This window comes from Scyliorhinus torazame, chromosome 7 (genome assembly GCF_047496885.1).
Source record: "Scyliorhinus torazame isolate Kashiwa2021f chromosome 7, sScyTor2.1, whole genome shotgun sequence".
Lineage (NCBI taxonomy): Eukaryota > Metazoa > Chordata > Chondrichthyes > Carcharhiniformes > Scyliorhinidae > Scyliorhinus > Scyliorhinus torazame.
Window position 1 is genome coordinate 301905194 of NC_092713.1, and position 23568 is coordinate 301928761.

At 49.5% G+C, this 23568-nt stretch overlaps 2 protein-coding genes across 2 annotated transcripts in view; both read left to right on the forward strand.

Moving 5' to 3' along the window:
• The window catches only part of LOC140427132 (F-BAR and double SH3 domains protein 2-like), a 755925-nt gene that overhangs the window by 29882 nt on the left and 702475 nt on the right, over positions 1–23568 (forward strand). The window lies entirely within an intron of this gene.
• Positions 2153–10269, forward strand: LOC140427405 (zinc-binding protein A33-like). The gene is made up of 3 exons (XM_072512940.1): positions 2153–2267; positions 2599–2751; positions 8549–10269. The coding sequence occupies exons 1-3, from the start codon at positions 2153–2155 to the stop codon at positions 9091–9093; spliced, it is 813 nt and encodes a 270-aa protein (XP_072369041.1). The 3' UTR covers positions 9094–10269.

Consider the following 23568-nt stretch of genomic DNA (forward strand, 5'->3'; position numbering starts at 1 on the left):
GAAATCGCGCAGAGCAAGATATATACATGGCAAAATGATATATTTACACCAGCTCTGTACACTGGCCCTCACCCGTACGTGCCAGTTTCCCCAACCCTTCATGTTATCTCTTGCTCATCCACCCTCCCAGGCAGTCGTCCCCCCCGTCCCCCCCAAGGTTGCTGCTGCTGCTGACCGACCTTCCTCTAACGCTCCGCAAGATAGTCTAGGAACGGTTGCCACCGCCTGTATATAAAAATGTTTTTGCGCTACCATTGCGATACATCGGAGAAGATAGGTCCCTAGAATAATGCTGCACTGAAGGAGACCCATTGCCCATTGTGTGTGTGTGTATGTGAGTTCTATAATATATACATGATTACATGATCAGGGGTTATGGGAGAAGGCAGGAAATGGTGATGAGAAAAATATCAGCCATGATTGAATGGCGGAGTGGACTCGATGGGCCGAGAGGCCTAATTCTGCTCCTATGTCTCGTGGTCTTATACATGGGTATAGAATGTAATCTATGAATGTTGCATGTTGCAGTGCTGCATATAGCAATGTGTGTAGTGCGTTCCTGAATTGACACACTAATTATTTGTGAGGCATCTGATCGAATTGCCAGCACTGAATTGATTGTTCTATAGAGCAGTGATTTTAAAAGTGGGGGGTCGCGACCCGCGGGTGGGCGTGGGATAATATAAAATGGGTCGCAAAATGATCTCCGGGGATCGCCGACCTTTTTCCCCATTTTCTCCTGGATGAATTCTGGCGACAGCGCAGTGCATAGTAGCCACGTTAGGCTGGAGGTAGAGGGCCGGTGCCGTGAGTGAACCTTCTGCCTCGCTGCGTCACTCTTGTAGTCACTACCACCGACACAGCCTCGAGCAGCCACTCCTGTTCCTGCAGCAGCTGATCAGCCAGGTTAGTCGGCACCTGCATCTACAACTGAAGAGTTTAAAAGAAAAAAAAAAATCAATTATCTTTAAATTTATTTCCTGCAGGACACTCCCTTCTGCACAACATTAGTTTCCAGCACTCCTTCGTGCTTTTTCTTCCAGGCCTTCACCCCCACCCAAAACCAAGTGACTGCCATCTGGAATATCTATCAACAAGTACCCCAGTCAGTAACTCAGAGGCAGAGTACTCCCTTATACTGGACCTAGCTCCAGCAGATAATTCCTGTGTCTCCTGAGGGGTTCTCCCCACCTTTCAATTGCTCCATTTTCAGCAAAGCTGATTTCTTTTTGCCCCATTCTGAACCCGCTCTGGTGCGATGGGTGTGAGTTTGGAAACTTCAACCATCCAGTCAGGGGGGGGAAATAACATCTGTTCAAGTGCAGATCACAGGGAGCACAGAGACCGATTTCGGAGTTAATGTTCTGAATCGGATGCGTGGTTAATGTCTGCCATTGTTTAAAATTGTCAATGAATCTTGAATTTCTGTTACCATTGACGTCAGTGTCGGTTCAATTTCTGTGACAGTTAATCTTGTTGATGTCTTGTTGAGTTTCAGTTACTCTTGTCAATCAGATCTATGTTTAAAGTTGTACTGTGGGTGCATAAGAGATTTGATGTGTACTTAAATTGGGGACCACTCTCTGCTCACTTTCTCCGAGGCCAGTCGCTCTCTCGGTGAGACTGACTTTGCGATCAATGGTGAGTCTCCGTCCTTCCCCATCAGCCCAAAATCCAGGCGTGTTTCTAAGAAATCCCTCAATCCCCCTTCAAACACCTCCGGAGTCTGGGATCAAATGTCTTGCTCACTAATCTGTGCAGATATTTTTATTACAAGTTATTTACATCTCCAAATAGTAACAAAAATAGAAAATATATTGTCATTTACAATTTTTTACATTTAATAATACAGAACTGCCAACAATGAACGTGATGTATAAAAAGTAACTGTGGAGAAGTCTGTTGTCTATTGAATCCAGAACGTGGCGAGGGCCGTGAGAGGCAGCTATTTTGCAAAAATGGGTTGCCAGAAAGAAAAGTTTGAAAAACACGGCTGCAGAGCGTGAGGAGCAGTCGTATCTTTGTGAAGGTTAAATCCTGAGCGATCTCTGCTACCCACAGTGACGGACCGTACTCCGAGGTTTTCTCTATCTCACAAGTTGTTGCGAGGCGATGTTGCGAGACGGGGCTTTGTTTCCAGTGTTTATCGTCAATGTCGGGTGAAATTACAGCGGCTGCTACAGAGAAGATAATGGCAGCCCAGAATAAGATCCAAAGCTCGACAATAATTTGGACTTCAGTTTTATTTCATGCTCACTTTCTGGAAAGTGCATCACATCCGTTCTGGGGCTAATAAAGACCCTCCCTCCCCGTGGGTGGTTTTGTCAGAGAGTTGAGCTCTCACAATAATGCATGATTTACTTTCTTACTGGTACACGTACCAGTTTGCTGTCACCTCTGTGGACACCTCCACTCCCCCTCTTTCTCTCTGTTACTGTCCTCTCTTTATTTTATGTTCCCCATTTGCTCTTTCCTGTGCCTGAATTTATTTGCAGGGATGGATATGTTGGAAGGTTTTGCACATTCCCTTTCTCCCCTGTCTCTCAGATCCTGCTGCCTCATTCATACCCAACCCCGTTTCACGCTCCCTCCCCACAGTGCTGGCCAGCTGTACACTGATCTTCTCTTCCGTTCTCCACAGTGTGCACGTTGAGAGTGAGCCAGATGTCAGCAGCCATCTCCGCAGTGCTCGCTACACGGGACCTCTTCAATACATCATCTGGAAGAAGATGTACAAAGCCCTGGAACCAAGTAACTATGAGCATCTCTGCCAATACATGAACTCTTTAGTCCAGGTCTTTTTTGTGTTTTCTCTTTGCTACCTCTCGCACTTTGAGTTGAGGGATTTTCTGCATTGCTGAATGCAGCTTTTTCACCATTTCAATGTCCAACCATAAGTTCCTGACTTTATGCTTCCAGTCAGGAATACACCCAGTAGCAATAGAGGGTATATGCTCCCTCTACACTATCCCCGTGAAACACTCCCAGGACAGGTACAGCACGGGGTTAGATACAGAGTAAAGCTCCCTCTACACTGTCCCCATTAAACACTCCCAGGACAGGTACAGCACGGGGTTAGATACAGAGTAAAGCTCCCTCTACACTGTCCACACATCAAACACTCCCAGGACAGGTACAGCACAGGGTTAGATACAGAGTAAAGCTCCCTCTACACTGTCCCCGTCAAACACTCCCAGGACAGGTACAGCACGGGGTTAGATACAGAGTAAAGCTCCCTCTACACTGTCCCCATCAAACACTCCCAGGACAGGTACAGCACAGGGTTAGATACAGAGTAATGCTCCCTCCACACTGTCCCCATTCAAACACTCCCAGGCAGGTACAGCACGGGGTTAGATACAGAGTAAAGCTCCCTCTACACTGTCCCCATCAAACACTCCCAGGACAGGTACAGCACAGGGTTAGATACAGAGGAAAACTCCCACTACACTGTCCCCATCAAACACTCCCAGGACAGGTACAGCACGGGGTTAGATACAGAGGAAAACTCCCTCTACACTGTCCCCATCAAACACTCCCAGGACAGGTACAGCACGGGGTTAGATACAGAGGAAAACTCCCTCTACACTGTCCCATCAAACACTCCCAGGACAGGTACAGCACAGGGTTAGATACAGAGGAAAACTCCCTCTACACTGTCCCCATCAAACACTCCCAGGACAGGTACAGCACGGGGTTAGATACAGATGAAAACTCCCTCTACACTGTCCCCATCAAACACTCCCAGGACAGGTACAGCACGGGGTTAGATACAGAGTAAAGCTCCCTCTACACTGTCACCATCAAACTCTCCAGGACAGGTACAGCATGGGGTTAGATACAGAGTAAAGCTCCCTCTACACTGTCAGCATCAAACACTTCCAGGACAGGTACAGGCACGGGGTTAGATACAGAGTAAAGCTCCCTCTACACTGTCCCCCATCAAACACTCCCAGGACAGGTACAGCACGGGGTAAGATACAGAGGAAAGCTCCCTCTACACTGTCCCCATCAAACACTCCCAGGACAGGTACAGCACGGGGTTAGATACAGAGTAAAGCTCCCTCTACACTGTCCCCATTAAACACTCCCAGGACAGGTACAGCACGGGGTTAGATACAGAGTAAAGCTCCCTCTACACTGTCACCATCAAACACTCCCAGGATAGGTGCAGCACGGGGTTAGATACAGAGTAAAGCTCCCTCTACACTGTCACCATCAAACACTCCAAGGACAGGTACAGCACGGGGTTAGATACAGAGTAAAGCTCCCTCTACACTGTCACCATCAAACACTTCCAGGATAGGTACAGCACGGGGTTAGATACAGAGTAAAGCTCCCTCTACACTGTCCCCATTAAACACTCCCAGGACAGGTACAGCACGGGTTAGATACAGAGTAAAGCTCCCTCTACACTGTCCCCATCAAACACTCCCAGGACAGGTACAGCACGGGGTTAGATACAGAGGAAAGCTCCCTCTACACTGTCCCATCAAACACTCCCAGGACAGGTACAGCACGGGGTTAGATACAGAGTAAAGCTCCCTCTACACTGTCCCCATTAAACACTCCCAGGACAGGTACAGCACGGGGTTAGATACAGAGTAAAGAAGCTCCCTCTACACTGTCACCATCAAACACTCCCCAGGATAGGTGCAGCATGGGGTTAGATACAGAGTAAAGCTCCCTCTACACTGTCCCCCATCAAACACTCCCAGGCAGGTACAGTACGGGGTTAAATACAGAGTTAAGCTCACTCTACACTGTTCCATCACACACTCCCAGGACATGTATAGCACGGGGTTAGGTACAGAGTAAAGCTCCCTCTACAGTGTTCCATCAAACACTCCCAGGCAGGTACAGCACGGGGTTAGATACAGAGTAAAGCTCCCTCTACACTGTCCCCATTAAACACTCCCAGGCAGGTACAGCACGGGGTTAGATACAGAGTAAAGCTCCCTCTACACTGTCCCCGTCAAACACTCCCAGGACAGGTACAGTGTGGGGTTAGATACAGAGTAAAGCTCCCTCTACACTGTCCCCATCAAACACTCCCAGGACAGGTACAGCACGGGGTTAGATACAGAGTAAAGCTCTCTCCACACTGTCCCCATCAAACACTCCCAGGACAGGTACAGCACAAGGTTAGATACAGAGTAAAGCTCCCTCTACACTGTCCCCATCAAACACTCCCAGGACAGGTACAGCACGGGGTTAGATACAGAGTAAAGCTCTCTCCACACTGTCCCCATCAAACACTCCCAGGACAGGTACAGCACAAGGTTAGATACAGAGTAAAGCTCCCTCTACACTGTCCCCATCAAACACTCCCAGGACAGGTACAGTGTGGGGTTAGATACAGAGTAAAGCTCCCTCTACACTGTCCCCATCAAACACTCCCAGGACAGGTACAGCACGGGGTTAAATACAGAGTAAAGCTCTCTCCACACTGTCCCCATCAAACACTCCCAGGACAGGTACAGCACAAGGTTAGATACAGAGTAAAGCTCCCTCTACACTGTCCCCATCAAACTCTCCCAGGGCAGGTACAGTGTGGGGTTAGATACAGAGTAAAGCTTCCTCTACACTGTCTCCATCAAACTCTCCCAGGACAGGTACAGCACGGGGTTAGATACAAAGTAAAGCTCCCTCTACACTGTCCCCATTAAACACTCCCAGGACAGGAACAGCACGGGGTTAGATACAGAGTAAAGCTCCCTCTACACTGTCCCCATCAAACACTCCCAGGACAGGTACAGTGTGGGGTTAGATACAGAGTAAAGCTCCCTCTACACTGTCCCCATCAAACACTCCCAGGACAGGTACAGCACGGGGTTAAATACAGAGTAAAGCTCTCTCCACACTGTCCCCATCAAACACTCCCAGGACAGGTACAGCACGGGGTTAGATACAGAGTAAAGCTCCCTCTACACTGTCCCCATCAAACACTCCCAGGACAGGAACAGCACGGGGTTAGATACAGAGTAAAGCGCCTGCTACACTATAAAGATCCTGTCTCCTCCGATTCACCATTGTGGACGGTCTGGTGCTCAGTCGCAGTTTGGGACTGGAAACCAAGTTGACGAGGCCTAGGGTAGAGACTGATGGCAGCTCTGACCCCTGAGCTGAATTCCAGATCACAAATCTGTCTAACTCGGCCTTGAATAAATTCAGTGAGAATTTCACAGCTCACTGGGAAAGAGAATTCCACAGACTCTCATCCCTTTGAAAGAAGAATTTCTCCTCGTATCCGCTGTAAAAGGGAACCCTCTTATTCTTGAACTGTGTTCCCTAGTTCTATTTTCCAATGAAAACAATGACCAGATCCCTAAGCTGAAAGGCCAAAGCACCAACCATTCCCATTCCCGCACAGTCTCCATTCCCATTCCCGCACAGTCTCCATTCCCATTCCCGCACAGTCTCCATTCCCATTCCCGCACAGTCTCCATTCCCATTCCCGCACAGTCTCCATTCCCATTCCCGCACAGTCTCCATTCCCATTCACGCACAGTTTCCTGATGTGCCAAGAAATGGGCTTTATGACAAATTACTGTAAATTGCCGACCATTCATGAATCTTGTGCCATGTGATGTGTGTGCCCATGCACATATGTGTGTGCCCATGCACGTGTGTGTGTGCCCATGCACGTGTGTGTGTGCCCATGCACGTATGTGTGTGCGTGTGCTACCTCAGCCAGGTCCACGAGCATTCAAGCTCCGCTTATATTATGGGATGGGTGCCCGTGGTCCAGGATGGATGAGGCACATGAAGCAGATTCGTGATGGGATTTGTTACGGGCAAGTCATATTTAACTAGGTTGATTGAGGTTTTGGGTGAAGGTAGAGGATAGATGAGGATAACGTGGTCGATGTGGTGTACATGGACTTCTGGAAGGCGTTTGATAAAGTGCCACATAATTGGCTTATCAGCAAAGTTGAAGTCCGTGGAATAAAAGGGACAATGACCACATGGACCTAGACTTGGTTGTGCAGGCCACAACTTCCAAATTTGCAGATGAAATATGAGGAGGATACTGATAGAACTCAAGAGAACTTCGATGGGCTGGTGGAATGGACAGACACGTGACAAACTTCAGTGTGAAGTGATTCATTTTGATAGGAAGACTGCAGAGAGACAATATAAAATAGAGAGTACAATTCTAAAGATGATACAGGAAACATTGAAAACAGGAGTAGACCACTCGGCCCTTCGAGGCTGTTGCGCCATTCATTATAATCATGACCAATCCTCTGTCTCGCAGACAAACTCCTGCACTCCCCCCACACCCCCTGAGGAGCAGAGAGCTAGATGTACATAAACGATTGAAGGTGGCAGTTTGAGAAAGCAGTTAAAAAGACACCTGCAATCCTGGGCTTTGTGAGAAATATTCCAGGGATGAGGAACTGCAGTGAGGTGGCTAGTTTGGAGAAGCTGGAGGCTGAAAGAGGAGAGAAGGTTGAAAGGAGATTTGATCGAGGTCAAGGGGTCCGGACAGAGTAGATAAGGAGAGACTGTTCCCATTGGGGGGGGGGGGGGGGGGGGGGGAGGACTAGAGGGGGCAGTTTTAAAGCGAATGGCAAAAGAAACCAAGGCAACAGGTGAAAAATGAACGCAACGAGCAGTTAGGATATGAATGCCTGAGAGGGAGGTGGAGGTAGGGTCGACCATGGTTCACAGAAGGGAATGCAACAAGCACCTGAGGAGAAAGTTTGCAGAACTGTGATGGAAAGGCGGACAAAGTGCCATTACCCAAAATAAAGAGCCAGCATAAACTCAATGGCCTGAATGACCTTCTGTGCTATGACCATTCTGTGATTCAAGACCTTGTACACTTGAGCTCATTCAAAACTCTGCAGCCTCTATCCTAACTTGCACCAAGTTCTGTTAATCCCCGGGCTTGCTGACCGGCACTGTCGGGGAATCCAGGATTACGGGAATGAGGCGGAAAAGTGGAGTTGAGGATTATCATGTCAGATCAGTCATGATCTCATTGAATGGTGGAGCAGACTCGATGGGCCGAATGGCCTACGTCTGCTCCTACGTCTTATGAAATCCTGGTCTGGCAATGCCTCTCTTCAAATTCTCGTCCTTGTCTGCAAATCCTCCCATGGCCTTGCCTCTCCCTCTCTCTGTAATCTTCTGTCTTGCAGCACGCTGCACTCCTCTAGTGCTGGCTTCTTGGAACAATCCTAATTTAATTCCTGCGTCATTGGTGGCCATGCCATCCGCTGCCTGGGGCCTGGCCTCAGGAATCCCCTCCCCCAACCTCTCCCGCCTCCCTCTCCAACTTTATCACGCTGCTAAAAACTTAGTGCTGCGTTCAAACTTTAGATCACCAGTATTAATATCTCCTTCAGCATCTCCGTGTCAAATATTGTTTTAGGGTCACTCCTGTGAAGCTCCTTGGGATGGGATGTTTTATTACATTAAAGATGCTACATAAATGCAAGTTGTACCAGTTCAGTGGGATGTGCTACCCGTGTGTCTGAAGCCTGAATGAATGGTTGGTGACCTCGAAATGACCATGGTCTGATATGTTTCCCATCAGCTCCGGCCCGGTTGACCTTCGACTCGAACACCGCTCATCCTAACCTGGCCCTGTCCGAGGATCTGACCAGTGTGTCAGAGGTCAATGAGCAGCAACTTGTTCCCAACAACCCTGAGCGATTCGTTAAGTGCGTCAACATCCTGACCTCCCAAGGCTTCACGGGTGGGAGACACTACTGGGAGGTGGGGGTAGACGGCAAGACCAAGTGGGACCTGGGTGTTGCCAAGGAGTCCGTCGACCGCAAGGTTGTGGTCAAGATTGCGCCTTCCAATGGCTACTGGTCCCTTCGCCTGAGGGACCGCGACCAGTACTGGGCTGGCACGTTGCCATGGAAACGCCTGCCCATCCAGAGGAAGCCGAAGCGGATCGGGCTGTTCCTGGATTTTGATGACGGCCGTCTCTCGTTCTATGATGCTGAGGATATGTCTCACCTCCTGACTTTCCGTCAGCCTTTCTCCGAGAGGGTCTTCCCCTTCTTCAGCACTTGCTTCAACGAGGGGGGCCTCAACTCTGCACCGCTGCGACTCTGTCACATCAACCCATAGTGGGCGGGGGGGGGGGGGGGAAGAGTGAGTTGTGGGGGAAGAGTGTAGCATCTGCGAGGTGGGATTCCAGGAACGTTGACAGTGAAGTGGTTTTCTCGGAGATGCTGGCTTCGGATCCATAGCGTTCCCTCCCCACCTCACCTCACCCTCTATGCTTTATACCTGAGGGTGCGATGGGGAGGGGGGGGCGGGGGGGGTAGAGAGAGAGCTACGCTCAATACTTTTCTCTGTCCCTGGCTCTTCCACTCCTACCCCAACTCCTTCCCTCTCTTCCTGGTTCCCACATTTCCTCACATCTGGCTTTGAGTTGGAGAGAGCAAGATGAGGTTGTGACCAGGCTGACAATCACTTTGAACATTGGAGAAATCGCTGAGGGAGACTTTTGTATCCGGGTGGGAAATTTGAGAGTGACAATATTTTCACCTTCTAAAATGTAATAGTGAGCTGGCTGCCACCTGGTGGTGGCTCACAGAACATCGGCCTCCAAAATCCATTTTGGCATTAATCGATTAGTTTGAAAGTTTTGGCTATTTGCAGAGGTGGCCCTTTGTGACTCCAATAAAACTGTTTGGGGGCAATGGGGAGATGTTTCAATCTCCAATCTCCCTCTTTTGTTTCTCTTTCAAATTCTTTCACCCCCCCCCCTCGTTCTTGCCTATCTTACCCACATGGTGTTTCAGGTTGAAATATCACGTCCTTCTCCTCCTACCCCATTCTCGCACACCTCAATAATCAATTAGACAATAAACAGTTGCTCCTTTTAGTTTACTTTGATTATCGATGGATTATGTATGATCTATGTCTCTTCATTTAAAAGTTGTAAGTGGAATCTTTCCTGATTTTAGATGTTACAAGCAGAATAATCAATCCTGAAGCAAATGATTCACTTTTTAAATTTGGTTTGCACTGTGTAATTTTGGAAAATTGCTGTGATCGCTTCAGCGTCACTCTGTCTAACGCCTGCGTTGCGCCCGACTTCACCCCCATCCTTACGGCCAAGGGTCCTGGTGTGAAAATTGTGAAGCGAGGCCAGTGACCAGAACAGGGTGCAGAATCAGGACACTGTACGTATTTTGTTCTGCTGAACCTCCTGCTTAGCTCCGGCCTGTGATGCGAACCACCCACTGAAATGTTGCTGTATTAACGATTAAAAAATAAAGCTTGCGTTGTGAAAAATCTTGCGCAAAGGACTGATTTGGTTTCAAACATTCTCCCGTTCTGAACTGGTTTGCGACTGGTTGGGTGGAATGACTCTAAAAGCTGGATCCGGCAGAGGTATAAATTGGAAAAGCCAACTAAATCATCAGCTACCACTAAAACAAAAGTACAGAACAATGGGGGCGGGGCGGGGGGCGGGGGCAGGCATCATTATGATTCGATGTTGTTCAACTCGTGGTTGTTGAGTCCAGAAGATTGTAAAATACCTCATCAAAAGCTGAGGTGCTCTTCCTCCAACTTGTTCTGAACATACAAACAAATTCATCAGGAGGAGGCAATCCTGCCCCTCCTGCCTGCTCTGTCATTCAATAAGATCATGGCTGACTCATCACCCTCGGAGAAAAAAAATCTCCTTGACTGTCTTTATCTGACCGTCCCTTATTTTTAAACAGTGACCCCCCAGCTCTAGATTCTCCCACAAGGGGAAACATCCTCTCGACATCTACACTGACAATAGCCCTCAGGAATATTGCAAGAGGTAGAGGACAGCGAGGTCAACATGAGAGCAATTTAAATGTCATGTAGCAGCTCTGGGTCATGCCGGTCAGCTGTTCTGGAAATGGTTTACCCCGTCTGCATCAGGAGGAACATATTGTCAACAGTGAATATACAGTGGACTAAATGGGAAGAGCGAGTAAAGTGTGAGTGTATAGGGCCTGGGTCACTGAGAAGGGAGGAGGTAAAAGTGCAGGGGTGCGATTCTCCGAGCTCCGCCCCGAAATCGCGATCGGTGCGGGGGCGGAGAATAGAACATACAGTGCAGAAGGAGGCCATTCGGCCCATCGAGTCTGCACTGACCCACCCAAGCCCTCACCTCCACCCTATCATAATCCAATAACCTTTTTGGGACACTAAGGGCAATTTATCATGGCCAATCCACCTAACCCGCACATCTTTGGACTGTGGGAGGAAACCGGAGCACCCGGAGGAAACCCACGCACACACGGGGAGAACGTGCAGACTCCGCACAGTAAAATCAGCATTATCTGGTCCTTTTTTTTTCTGATTGTGAGATCCTTCTGTGCGCTCCTTGTCTGCCATGTTTCCTGTGGTGCAGCAAGAAGTCCTTCATTGACTCTAACCTGGTCTTTCTTTGAATTGAAACAATGGAGGACCTTGGGAAGCGAATGTCAATTTTGTCTCGCGTTGAGCGCTTCATGAGTCTGGTACGGGAATCGAACCCACGCTGTTGTCCTCACTCCTCATGAACTAGCTGTCCAGCCAACTGAGCTAAACAGCTTCAAAAACTGGCGCGGGTGGGATGGGGGCGTCAAACCCGAGATCGGGTCCGATGCCGCTCCTGCGATTCTCCGGACCCCGGAGAATCGGCGGCAATCGGGCGCGCTCGGTCGGCGCGACACCGGTCGGGGCCATTGAAAGAGGCCCCCGTGGCAATTCACCGAGTGCAGCTGGCCGAGTTCCCGACGGTGCGGTTATCTCATGGTTCCACCCGGCGGGAAATCGGCGTGGTGGCTGCGGACTGAATCTGCAGCCACCCTGGCGGGGGGGGGGGGGGGGGGGGGGGTGTGATCATTCACTGGGAGGGCGCCTCCAGGATGGCCAGGCTATCGATCGGGGGCCACCAATCTGCGGGCGCATGCAATCTGGGGGTCCTATTTTCTTGCGACACAGGCCGCTGCCCTCCGGACCCCCGACCGGAAGTGTAGCGCCCCGTATTGGCAGCTGAAGCTGCGAGGAGCACTCCCGGGCCCTGCTAATCCTCTGAAAATCAGAGAATAACTAGACTTTTTCCAGGTAAATCCAGAGTGATTCGCACCCGTGTTTTCACTGGCGTGGGGACATAGCCCCATTACTGAAGAATCCCGCCCCAGGTGTTACATCTCTGCATGGAGAGGTGTCAAGGGAAGGGGAGCGGGTGTTGTTCCCCTCAGCACGGCTTCTGAGGCCTCCCACCGTTAACGCCTTGGGGCTTCAAGCTCAGACCTAGCAAAGCCTTAGCTCTGAGGAGAAAAAGCAGCAGCTGGCCTCTTGCCCTGCTTGACTCCCCCCTCTTGTCATTCTTTACAAAGCTCTGCCCTGGAGTGCGGGGGACCCAATTCATTGGTGCAGCTACAGCAGAACTCGAAACTTGATCATGTCAAGGATTGAGCTTGGCCCCATAGAAACATAGAACATAGGAGGAGGCCATTCGGCCCTTCGAGTCTGCTCCTCTATTCATTGTGATCGTGACTGATCGTCCAACTCAGTAACATGATCCCGCTTTCCCCCCATAACCTTTGATCCCTTTAGCCACAAGAGCTATATCGAACTGCTTCTTGAAAACATACAAAGGTTTGGCCTCAACTGCTTTCTGTGGGAACAAATTCCACAGGCCGACCACTCCCTGGGTGAAGAAATTTCTCCTCCGTTCCAAATGGTCTACTCCGTGTCCTCAGACTGTGACCCCCGGTTCTGGACACACCCACCATCGGGAACATCCTTCCTGCATTTACCCTGCCCAGTCCTGTTAGAATTTTATAAGTCTCTATGAGATCCCCCCTCATTCTTCTGAACTCCAGCGAACACAATCCTCACCCACTCACTTTCTCAGTCCCGCCGTCCCAGGAATCAGTTTGGTAAGCCTTCGCTGCACTCCCTCTGGAGCAAGAACATCCTTCCTCCGAAAAGGAGATTAAAACTGCACACTATATTCCAGGTACTCTCTTTACCCAGAGAGTAGTGGGGGCATGGAATGCACTGCCTGTGGAAGTAGTTGAGTCGGAAACATTAGGGACCTTCAAGCAGCTATTGGATAGGTACATGGATTACGGTAAAATGATATAGTGTAGATTTATTTGTTCTTAAGGGCAGCACGGTAGCATTGTGGATAGCGCAATTGCGTCACAGCTCCATGGTCCCAGGTTCGATTCCGGCTTGGGTCATTGTCTGTGCGGAGTCTGCACGTCCTCCCCGTGTCTGCGTGGGTTTCCTCCGGGTGCTCCGGTTTCCTCCCACAGTCCAAAGATGTGCGGGTTAGGTGAATTGGCCAATGATAAATTGCCCTTAATGTCCAAATTGCCCTTGGTGTTGGGTGGAGGTGTTGAGTTTGGGTATGGTGCTCTTTCCAAGAGCCGGTGCAGACTCAAAGGGCCGAATGGCCTCCTTCTGCACTGTAAATTCAATGATAATCTATGATTAATCTAGAACAAAGGTTCGGCACAATATCGTGGGCCGAAGGGCCTGTTCTGTGCTGTATTTTCTATGTTCTATGTATGGCCTCACCAAGGCCCTGTATAATTGCAGCATGACATCCCTGCCCCTGTATTCTAATTCTCTCGCTTCACAGCGAATAAACCACAGCCTTCTTTACCACATGCTTACCTTCAGCGACTGGTGTACGAGGACACCCAGGTCTGGTTGCACATTCCCCTCTCCTAATTCATGGCCATTCAGATAATAATCTGCTGCCTTGTTTTTGATACCAAAGTGGATAATCTCGCATTTATCCACATTAAACTGCATCTGCCATTTATTTGCCCATTCACTCAACTTGTCCGAATCACACTGAAGGATCTCTGTATCCTCCTCACAGCTCACCCTCCCACCCAACTTGGTGTCATCTGCAAATTTGGAGATATTACATTTGGTTCCCTCAATATATATTGATATACAATATATATATATATATTTGTGAACAGCTGGGGCCTCAGTATCAATCTCTACTAGTCACTGCCTACCAATTTGAAAAAGGCCTGTTAATTCCTACTCTTTGCTTCCTGTCTGCCAACCAATTTTCTATCCATCTCAATACCATGTGCTTTAATTTTTCACGCTAATCTCTTATGTGGGACTTTGTCAAAAGCCTTCTGAAAGTCCAAATATACCACATCCACTGGCTCCCCCTCATCAACTCCACTAGTTACATCCTCAAAGAATTCCAGTAGATTTGTCAAGCATGATTTCCTCATCATAAATCCATGCTGACTCTATCTGACGCTGCTCTCACTATTTTCTAAGTGCTCTGCTATAAAATCTTTGATAATGGATTCTAGAATTTTTCCCACCTCCGACATCAGGCGGACTGGTCTATAATTCCCTGTTCCCTCTCAACCTCCCTTTTTAAATAGTGGGGGTTACATTAGCCACCCTCCAATCTGCAGGAACTGTTCCAGTGTCTCGCGAAGCCTTTCAGATGATCACCAATGCAACCGCTATTTCTAGAGCCACTTCTGGGATGTAGATGATCAGACCCTGGGGATTTATCAGCCTTCAATCCCATCAATTTCACCAACACCATTTCTCTGCTAATATTGATCTCCTTCAGTCCCTCCTTCTCACTAAACCCGGCTGTACCTGCGGATACGGCCGCAGAACGGGCGGGTGCGTGGCTGCGCTCGCGCAGGGTGGCGGACGCACCGTGCAACACGGCGCCAGCCGCGCGCGGACCGGCCTGCCACTGCCCCCCCCCGTAACCGGCCTCGTCACCCCTGAACAACCCCCCACCAGTCCCCACAGCCCCTGTCGAAGCCCCCCACCCCCGCCAGCGGAATGGCTCCCCCCCCCCCCCCCCAACCCCCGACTGTGGCGGCGCGGGACTCAGTCCGCAGCTGTCGCGCGAGGTCCCTGAACGGTGTTGAGCGCAGGCGAGCGACGCCGTCGGGGACTCGACCCATCGGGGCGGAGCATCGGGGGAGGGGCTCAGGTGCCACCCTGAGACCATCCCTACGCCGTGCAGTGTACTCTTTGAGTACGCCAGTTTAGAGGGGGCGGCGCATCGCCAAAACAGCTCCGCCCCCCGATTCCGGCGCAAAAGTGGATTCTCCGGCCGATCGGCAAACACGATTTCGGCATCAGCTATCGGAGAATCCAGCCCAGTGTCTCTCATACCCATGACCTTTACTCCCAAGAATAACAAGGGCAGCCGAACCTCCGCGCTCCTTCAAGTTGCACATTATCCTGACTTGGCGACACATCGCCATTCCTTCAATGTTGTTGGGCCAAATTGGTGAAAAACCTTGGTCTTTGATCTTTATTTCAGCTGTCTGCTATCTAACCTACTTCCTCTTTCAGAGTGTCTCGCTGGCACTGTGGGCATTAGACCAGGTACCTGCATCATGGGTACCCTGATGTTGTGCTTTTGTTACTGGACTAGCAGTCCAGAGGGTTGGATTTATGATCCCGTCAGTGCTGCTGTGGGCAGTGCCTATCATTCCCATAATGTATGGGTTCTACTCCCCATGTCCTTGCAAAAGTGCCAGCATATCATATTTATTTTACCAATAAAATTGTGATTTCTCAAGTCAGTCTTGGCTTTGACAAGCTGGATGATCATAACTTATGAATAAAGCAGCTTAATGTGTGTGAACTCATTTTTACCAAGTGTTTCTCGTCTGTCTTTGGAAAGATCGGCTTTGCGAGCAACATGCGACCTGACCTCAAGGGGGAGTTGTTGTTACACAGCAGAGATGCACAATATCAAAATCTTAAACAGGATCTGGGGTTTCAAGAATTTGAACGGCAGAGACGTTATATGTTAAACTTGTATCAAACCCTAGTTAGATCACACTTGGGAGACCAGACATGCCCATTGTGTTAGGAAAGGAAACGTAGTTTAAAAAGATTTGTATTGGTAAACATTAGCAATAAGGTATAGTTTTAAGTGGGATAATGTAATGTTTCTGTGCCTTGAAGGGTAAAACCTGTAGTTAGATTCATGCTGGATAAAGGTGTTTGCATGTGTGGGGGTTGATTCAGTTCCAACTGTGTCTCAATTGTGCTTAGAGTGGGCTACAGCATGAAGAGTAATTCAACCTGAAGTGTTGCTTGGAAACTGGGGCCTTGTAATGTAGAGAGAAGCTTTTAAGTTTTAGTGTAGTTAATTTGATTGCAATTGGAGATAGGTAGGGAGAGAGAAGACAGCTTTGCTAGAATCAGTTGGTCTTAGAAGGCTAAAGAGGGAACATCCCTCTCACGCTTGCTGGAAGAAAAACCATACTATGGAGTAATGGTTAAGAAAACAGATTCTGGAAACCTAAAGTCCAGTTTGTTAATGAAACTAGAGAAAGGAAGAGAAGTTTTCAAGCAATCTGGACTTAACGGAACAGAGGAAACTGGGAATTAGAACAGATTACTGGTCAGCAAAGTTGCAGAGTTGAAAAGGTATTGGATGGTGAGATGCCAGAAAGATACCTGAAGGTGTGCAAATGTTCGTGAGAAGTTACTACAGTTTGGAGACATTTTTTGAAATAATTGTGGATCAACACAGAACATCTAGTTCTTTGACGAATAGGATACTTTATTAACAGAATGAACACGTGGAAAGATAACAAACTATGATACATACGGTAACAAAATAAATGAACTCAGTGAATTTTCCTGGAGCTACTTCTCGTGCGACTGTCCTCTTGCACGACTTGCTACCAACTCCCGAATATGTGTAAATCTCTATCGCACCAGCTGGTTGGAGATCGCATCGATGACTATATACATTGATAGACAACTATATACAAAACTGTGCACAGGCACCACAATAGTGTAGACACAGAGCAGGTGTTTCCACTTGAATATGAGTGGAAAAAGCTCGGAGCCAGAAATAGAAAGCTAATTACCAATAAACGTAGTTGGGATTTCACAAGAAATCCCTTTATCCAGGGAGTGGTGAGAATTTGGAAGTCCCTACCACATGCTCTAGTCGAGGTGAGTGGTGTAGCTGGTTGAAGGGGAGCCTGGATAAGCTGATGGGGGAGACGGCTGTGCTGATAGTAGAGAATGAAGCAGAGCGGGAGGGCGCGGTGTGGAGTGCCAGCACCAGTGTAGGTCTGTGGGCCGAATGGCCTATTTCTGTGATGTAAATCTATTTAATATGTTTAATATCGAGAACGAAAAACAAAACAGAAAACTAGAAATGCTCAGCAGGTCAGAAGGTGACTTCTTGAGTTCTCGGTCAGAAGGCTGGTCCGACCCACAGCAGAGAGGCCACCGCTACGGGCCGAGCAAGGAGGCAGGTCCCAAATGCAGCGGTGACCAGAATGGGGATCGGAGCCCACGTTGCTTGTACCAGTCTGAACCACACTGGCCACCCAGACAACTGACCATCACTGTGGTCAGTGTTACTGAGGCAAGACCGACATTTGCCTGTTGTAGCCCTGGGGCTATGGGTAGTGATAGCAGAGGCTCCACAATTCCTTGGAAGAATAAAGAAAAATCAACTTTCCATCACATGGGTGATCAGAAATATTCGACCGGTTTGGCCCCGTCATCAACACACCGTCCTTGGCAACAAGCCGTAAACCCAGATTTAAAAAAATTATTTTGCGGGATATGGGCATCACTGGCAAGGCCAATGTATGTTGCCCATCACTAATTGCCCTTCGCATTGCATGGTTTGCTCGGCCATTTCAGAGGGGCGTTAAGACTCTTTGCTGTGGGTCCGGAATCACCTGTAGGCCACACCAGGTAAGAATGGCAGATTTCCTTCGCGAATTAGTGAACCAGATGGCTTTTTTGTAACGATTGTTGAGCATTTCATAGAATCGCTAGTGTCGAAAGAGGCAATTCGGCTCATCGACCCTGCACTGACGCTCTGAAGGAGCTCCCTACCCAGGCCCACTCCTCCGTAACCCCATAACCCCACCTAATCTGCACATCATTGGGCTGTGGGAGGAAACCGGAGCACCCGGAGGAAACACACGCAGGCGCGAGGAGAACGTGCAGACTCCGCACAGTCACTCGAGGCCGGAATCAAACCCGAGGACAGAGGTTCCGGGGGGGGACAGAGGTTCCGGGGGAGGACAGAGGTCCCGGGGCAAGACAGAGGTTCCGGGGGGGGGGGAACCAGAGATTCCGGGGGAGGACAGAGGTCCCGGGGCAAGACAGAGGTTCCGGGGGAGGACAGAGGTTCCGGGGGAGGACAGAGGTTCTGGGGCAACACAGTGGTTCTGGGGCAGGACAGAGGTTCGGGGGCAGGACAGTGGTTCGGGGGCAGGACAGAGATTCCGGGGCAGGACAGAGGTTCTGGGGCAGGACAGAGGTTCTGGGGCAGGACAGAGGTTCGGGGGCAGGACAGAGGTTCGGGGGCAGGACAGTGGTTCGGGGGCAGGACAGAGATTCCGGGGCAGGACAGAGGTTCGGGGGCAGGACAGAGGTCACGGGGCAGGACAGAGGTTCGGGGGCAGGACAGAGATTCTGGAGGAGGACAGCGATTTTGGAAAGTTTGGGGGCTCAAGGCGATTACAGTGATTGGGAGAGGAGAGGCCATGGAGGGATTTATAAACCAGGAGCAGAGTTCTGGAAAAGCACGGTGTTGTCGGACCGGGAGCAAATGTCGGCCAGCGGGTACAAGAACGAAACAAAGAGAGCTGGAATGTGCGGGTGTTGACACTGTTCGAGCAATGCAGGATTGGGTGTTAAAGGGTCGTTCCTGCTGAGTTATTGATGGTTGCTAAGATATATACTGACAGGAAAACTCTCCATCCTGTGACAGGCTCAAAGCCTCATCTGATGTAAAAAGCAACACCGGAAGATTACATTTTACCAACATACAGAAAATAGTTGCCTGGCACCTGGTTTTTAGTCTTGCACTTGAATCTTTCAAAGGGCCTTTCGTAGTTTAGCGATCAGGAATGTTAAAAGAAGGAACTTACATTTCTATAGCCCCGTTCAGCACCTCAGGCTGTGCCAATGAAGTAGTCACTGTTGTTTTGTACAGGGGATGTGGTAAACAGTAGGCGCACAGCAGAACTCACAAACAGCAATAAGATAATGAACAAATAACGTCTCTTTAGTTCTGGAGATTGAAGGACGGACCCCACTTACTCTTCTCCCAAACAGCTATGTGGCATTGTTTAGCAACGAGGGAGTAAGGGAATTCAGTTTAATAGTTCATCCAAGGGACGGCATCTCTGACAATGCAGCACTCCCTCAGTGCTGACCCTCTGACAGTGCAGCACTCCCTCAGTACTGACCCTCTGACAGTGCAGCACTCCCTCAGTACTGACCCTCTGAGAGTGCAGCACTCCCTCAGTACTGCCCCTCTGACAGTGCAGCACTCCCTCTGTACTGACCCTCTGACAATGCAGCACTCCCTCAGTGCTGACCCTCTGACAGTGCAGCACTCCCTCAGTACTGTCCCTCTGACAGTGCGGCACTCCCTCAGTACTGACCCTCTGACAGTGCCACACTCCCTCAGTACTGACCCTCTGACAGTGCAGCACTCCGTCAGTACTGACCCGCCGACAGTGCAGCACTCCCTCAGTACTGCCCCTCTGACAGTGCAGCACTCCCTCAGTACTGACCCTCTGACAGTGCAGCACTCGCTCAGTATTAACCCTCTGACAGTGCAGCACTCCCTCAGTACTGACCCTCTGACAGTGCAGCACTCCCTCAGTACTGACCCTCAGACAGTGCAGCACTCCCTCAGTACTGACCCTCTGACAGTGCCGCACTCCCTCAGTACTGACCCTCTGACAGTACAGCACTCCCTCAGTACTGAACCTCTGACATTGCGGCACTCTCTCAGTACTGACCCTCTGACAGTGCAGCACTCCCTCAGTACTGACCCTTTGACAGTGCAGCACTCCCTCAGTACTGACCCTCTGACCGTGCAGCACTCCCTCAGTACTGACCCTCTGACAGTGCAGCAGTCCCTCAGTACTGACCCTCTGACAGTGCGGAGCTCCACCAATGCTGACTCTTGCAAGTACAGAGTTCCCTCAGGCCTGAGTTGGAGTGTCAGCCTGGATTCTGTGCTCAAGTCTCTGTAATAGGATTTGAATCCAGAATGTTCTAACTCAGGGGAGGAGATGAAGGCCATTGAACCAAGATGGCACCACTTTCATTGCATTTTTCGATTTCTGACTTAAAGTAACTGAATAAATGGGAAGGTGAGCTTTGATTGTTAATCCAGACGTGAGACCTGCAGTTGATCAGTGCCTGGAGTTTCCAGAGAAGTATAGAAAATAGGAGCAGGGAGAGGCCATTCGGGCCTTCAATTCTGTCCCCCCATTCATCGTGATCATGACATCATCCAACTCCGTAACCTGATCTCACTTTCTGCCTTTGATCCCTTTAGCCACCAGAGCTATATCGAACTCCCTCTTGAAAACATACAAAGGTTTGGCCTCAACTACTTCCTGTGGGAACAAATTCCACAGGCCGACCACTCTCGGGGTGGGGAAATGTCTCCTCATCTCTGTCCTAAAAGGTCTCCCCGTATCCTCAGACTGGTTCTGGACACTCCCACCATCAGGAACATCCTTCCTGCCTCTGCCCTGTCCAGCCCTGTGAGAATTTTATAGTTTTCTTTGAGATCCCTCCTCATTCTCTGAACTCCAGTGAATACAATCCTAAACCGACTCAATCTCTCCTCATACATCAGTCCCGCCATCCCAGGAATCAGCTTGGTAAACCTTTGCTGCACTCCCTCGAGAGCAAGCACATCCTTCCTCAGATAAGGAGAGCAAAACTGCACCCAATATTCCAGGTGTGGCCTCACCAAGGCCCTGTTCAACTGCAGCGGAACAACCCTGCTCCTGTACTTGAAAAAATATGAAAATCGCTTATTGTCACAAGTAGGCTTCAAATGAAGTTACTGTGAAAAGCCCCTAGTCGCCACATTCCGGCGCCAGTTCGGGGAGGCTGTTACGGGAATTGAACCATGCTGCTGGGCTGCCTTGGTCTGCTTTCAAAGCCAGCGATTTAGCCCTGTGCTAAACAGCCTCTTGAATCCTCTCGCTATGAAGGCCAACACACCAATTCTTTACCGCCTGCTGCACTTGCATGCTTATCTTCAGCGACTGGTGCACAAAGAGACCCAGGTCTTATTGCAAATATCCTTCTCCTAATTTATGGCCATTCAGATAATAGTCTGCCTTCCTGTTTTTGCTACCAAAGTGGATAACCTCACATTTATCCCTATTAAACTGCATCTGCCATGCATTTGCCCACTAGATGTACAGGTAGGACAGTTTCAGGCCTGGTTGGAATCAGACCATCTCCACTAGAACAATGGCTGTGCTGCTTTACTATTTGCCAATGGCCAAGGGCTGGGGAGGGAAAGACTTTCAGCAAAGTCTCTCATCTTCATCCTACATAAAGCCTGAGCTCATCCAACATTCTGCTGCCTTGTCCTCCAGCTTCCACTGAATCCCATTCACCCATCAACCCGTGCACTCCCTGTCCTATGTTAGCTCCTGGCCCATCAATGCCTCAAATTTAAAATCCCCCTCCTTGTTTTCTAATCACCGCTTGGCCTCAGACCCGCTCCCTGCACCTGCATCCTCCTCCAACCGGACAACACGCCAAGGTCTTGATTTCTGGCCTCCTTTTCAGTCTGATTTTCAGCGCTCCACCATTGGCGGCCCTGCCTTCAGCTGCCTGGGTCCTCAGCTCTGGAGTCCCCCCTCTAAATCTCCCCGCCTCTCGCAATCTCTCTTTCCTCCTTTAAGTTACAGTAAGAAGTCTTACAACACCAGTTTAAAGTCCAACAGGTTTGTTTGGAGTCATAGACATAGAATTTACAGTGCAGAAGGAGGCCATTCGGCCCATCGAGTCTGCACTGGCTCTTGGAAAGAACACCCTACCCAAGGTCCAAACCTCCACCCTATCCCCATAACCCAGTAACCCCACCCAACACTAAGGGCAATTTTGGACACTATGGGCAATTTAGCGCAGCCAATCCACCTAACCCACACATCTTTGGACTGTGGGAGGAAACCGGAGCACCCGGAGGAAACCCACGCACACACGGGGAGGATGTGCAGACTCCGCACAGACAGTGACCCAAGCCGGGAATCGAACCTGGGACCCTGGAGCTGTGAAGCAACAGTGCTAACCACCATGCTACCGTGCTGCCAGTCACTCGCTCTCGGAGCACTGCTCCTTCCTCAGGCGAATGAAGAGGTAGGTTCCAGAAAGATGCATATCGACAAAGTCAAAGATGCAAGATGATACTTTGAATGTGAGCATTTGCAGGTCATTAAGTCTTTACAGATCCAGAGAGAGGGGTAACCCCAGGTTAAAGTGGTGTGAATTGTCTAAAGCCAGGACAGTTGGTAGGATTTTGCAAGTTATTCATTTAAGTTATTTATTCCTTTAAGTTATTCATTAAAACGCAAACCCTTTGACCAAGTTTACGGTCATCTGACCTTCAGTGGCTCAGTGACGTGCTTTGTTTTACAATGCTACTGTGAAGCACCTTGGGGTGTTTTATTATGTTATGGGTGTTACGTAAATGTCATTTGTTGTTGTTACCCTATCGAAGACTGAGACACTCGGCCAGGCTGGATTTTACATCCTACCCAGGTATTGGGGAACCACAGTCACCAGCACCGTGAGCCCCAAAGATAATGTCTGCAGCATTGTAGACGTGACGGTCAGTGTTGCAAAGTTGTCCCCTATGTGCTGTCTGTGGCCTGATCAACGTTTTGCATCCTGGGACTGACAGGTCATTGTTTGGGAGGAGGTAAGAAGTTCCGATCTTGCCCTTTAGCTGACCTTTACACAGGGTCAGAGGTGATGGTTAGGAGCAGAAGTCCTGGCTGGGCAGAATGGTCTGGTGTGAAAGCCATTAACCTCAGAGTGATCTGATCAGATGATACATAAGGCTGGATACTGTCTCTGATAGGCTGGAGAGTACATGGGCTGTGGAAGGAGATTAAATGGGTGGGTAGCGTCCGGACGGATAGAGCTGTGGGACAATATTAAACAAGTGAGTATTTTAATAAAGTTCGAGGAGTCCAAAATAAGTAGAAGTAAACATTTATTTCACAACAATTACATACATGAGCACCGGTTGAACCTCTCCAGGTACTCTCTCTCTCTCTTGTTGGTCAGTTCCAGGCTGGCCGATCTTTTATACAAGTGTGGGTAAGCTACCCCGCCCCTAGCGGGAGAGCTCGTACTCCTCAAGGAACAGGGAGAAAACAATCATCCCGACACCGTATGTCCCGTACAGGTTGCTCCAAGTAGAGTCCATGGTTGGGAGGTCCTATGGCAGAGTAGGTAGCATCGCTGCCTCTGAATCAGAAGCTCAAGGTTCAAATCCCATCTCACGACTTGGTGACCATGGAAGGTGGATTGGTGACACGGCCAAACAAGGTTGAACATCAACCTGCAAATCCTTCCAACACACACCAAAGGCAGGCAGCCAGCCAGAGTGGGTGAGACTCCGAGTCGGCCATGTTTGATGCGGCGTGATGCCCAATAAACTATAGCCTCGAGCGACATGTCTCAGGGAATGTAGCTATGGCAACAGAGACGAGGATGCGCCTCTGTCTGCCTCATGCATCTGTGGGCAAGGGAAGAGATGGATCTGGGAGA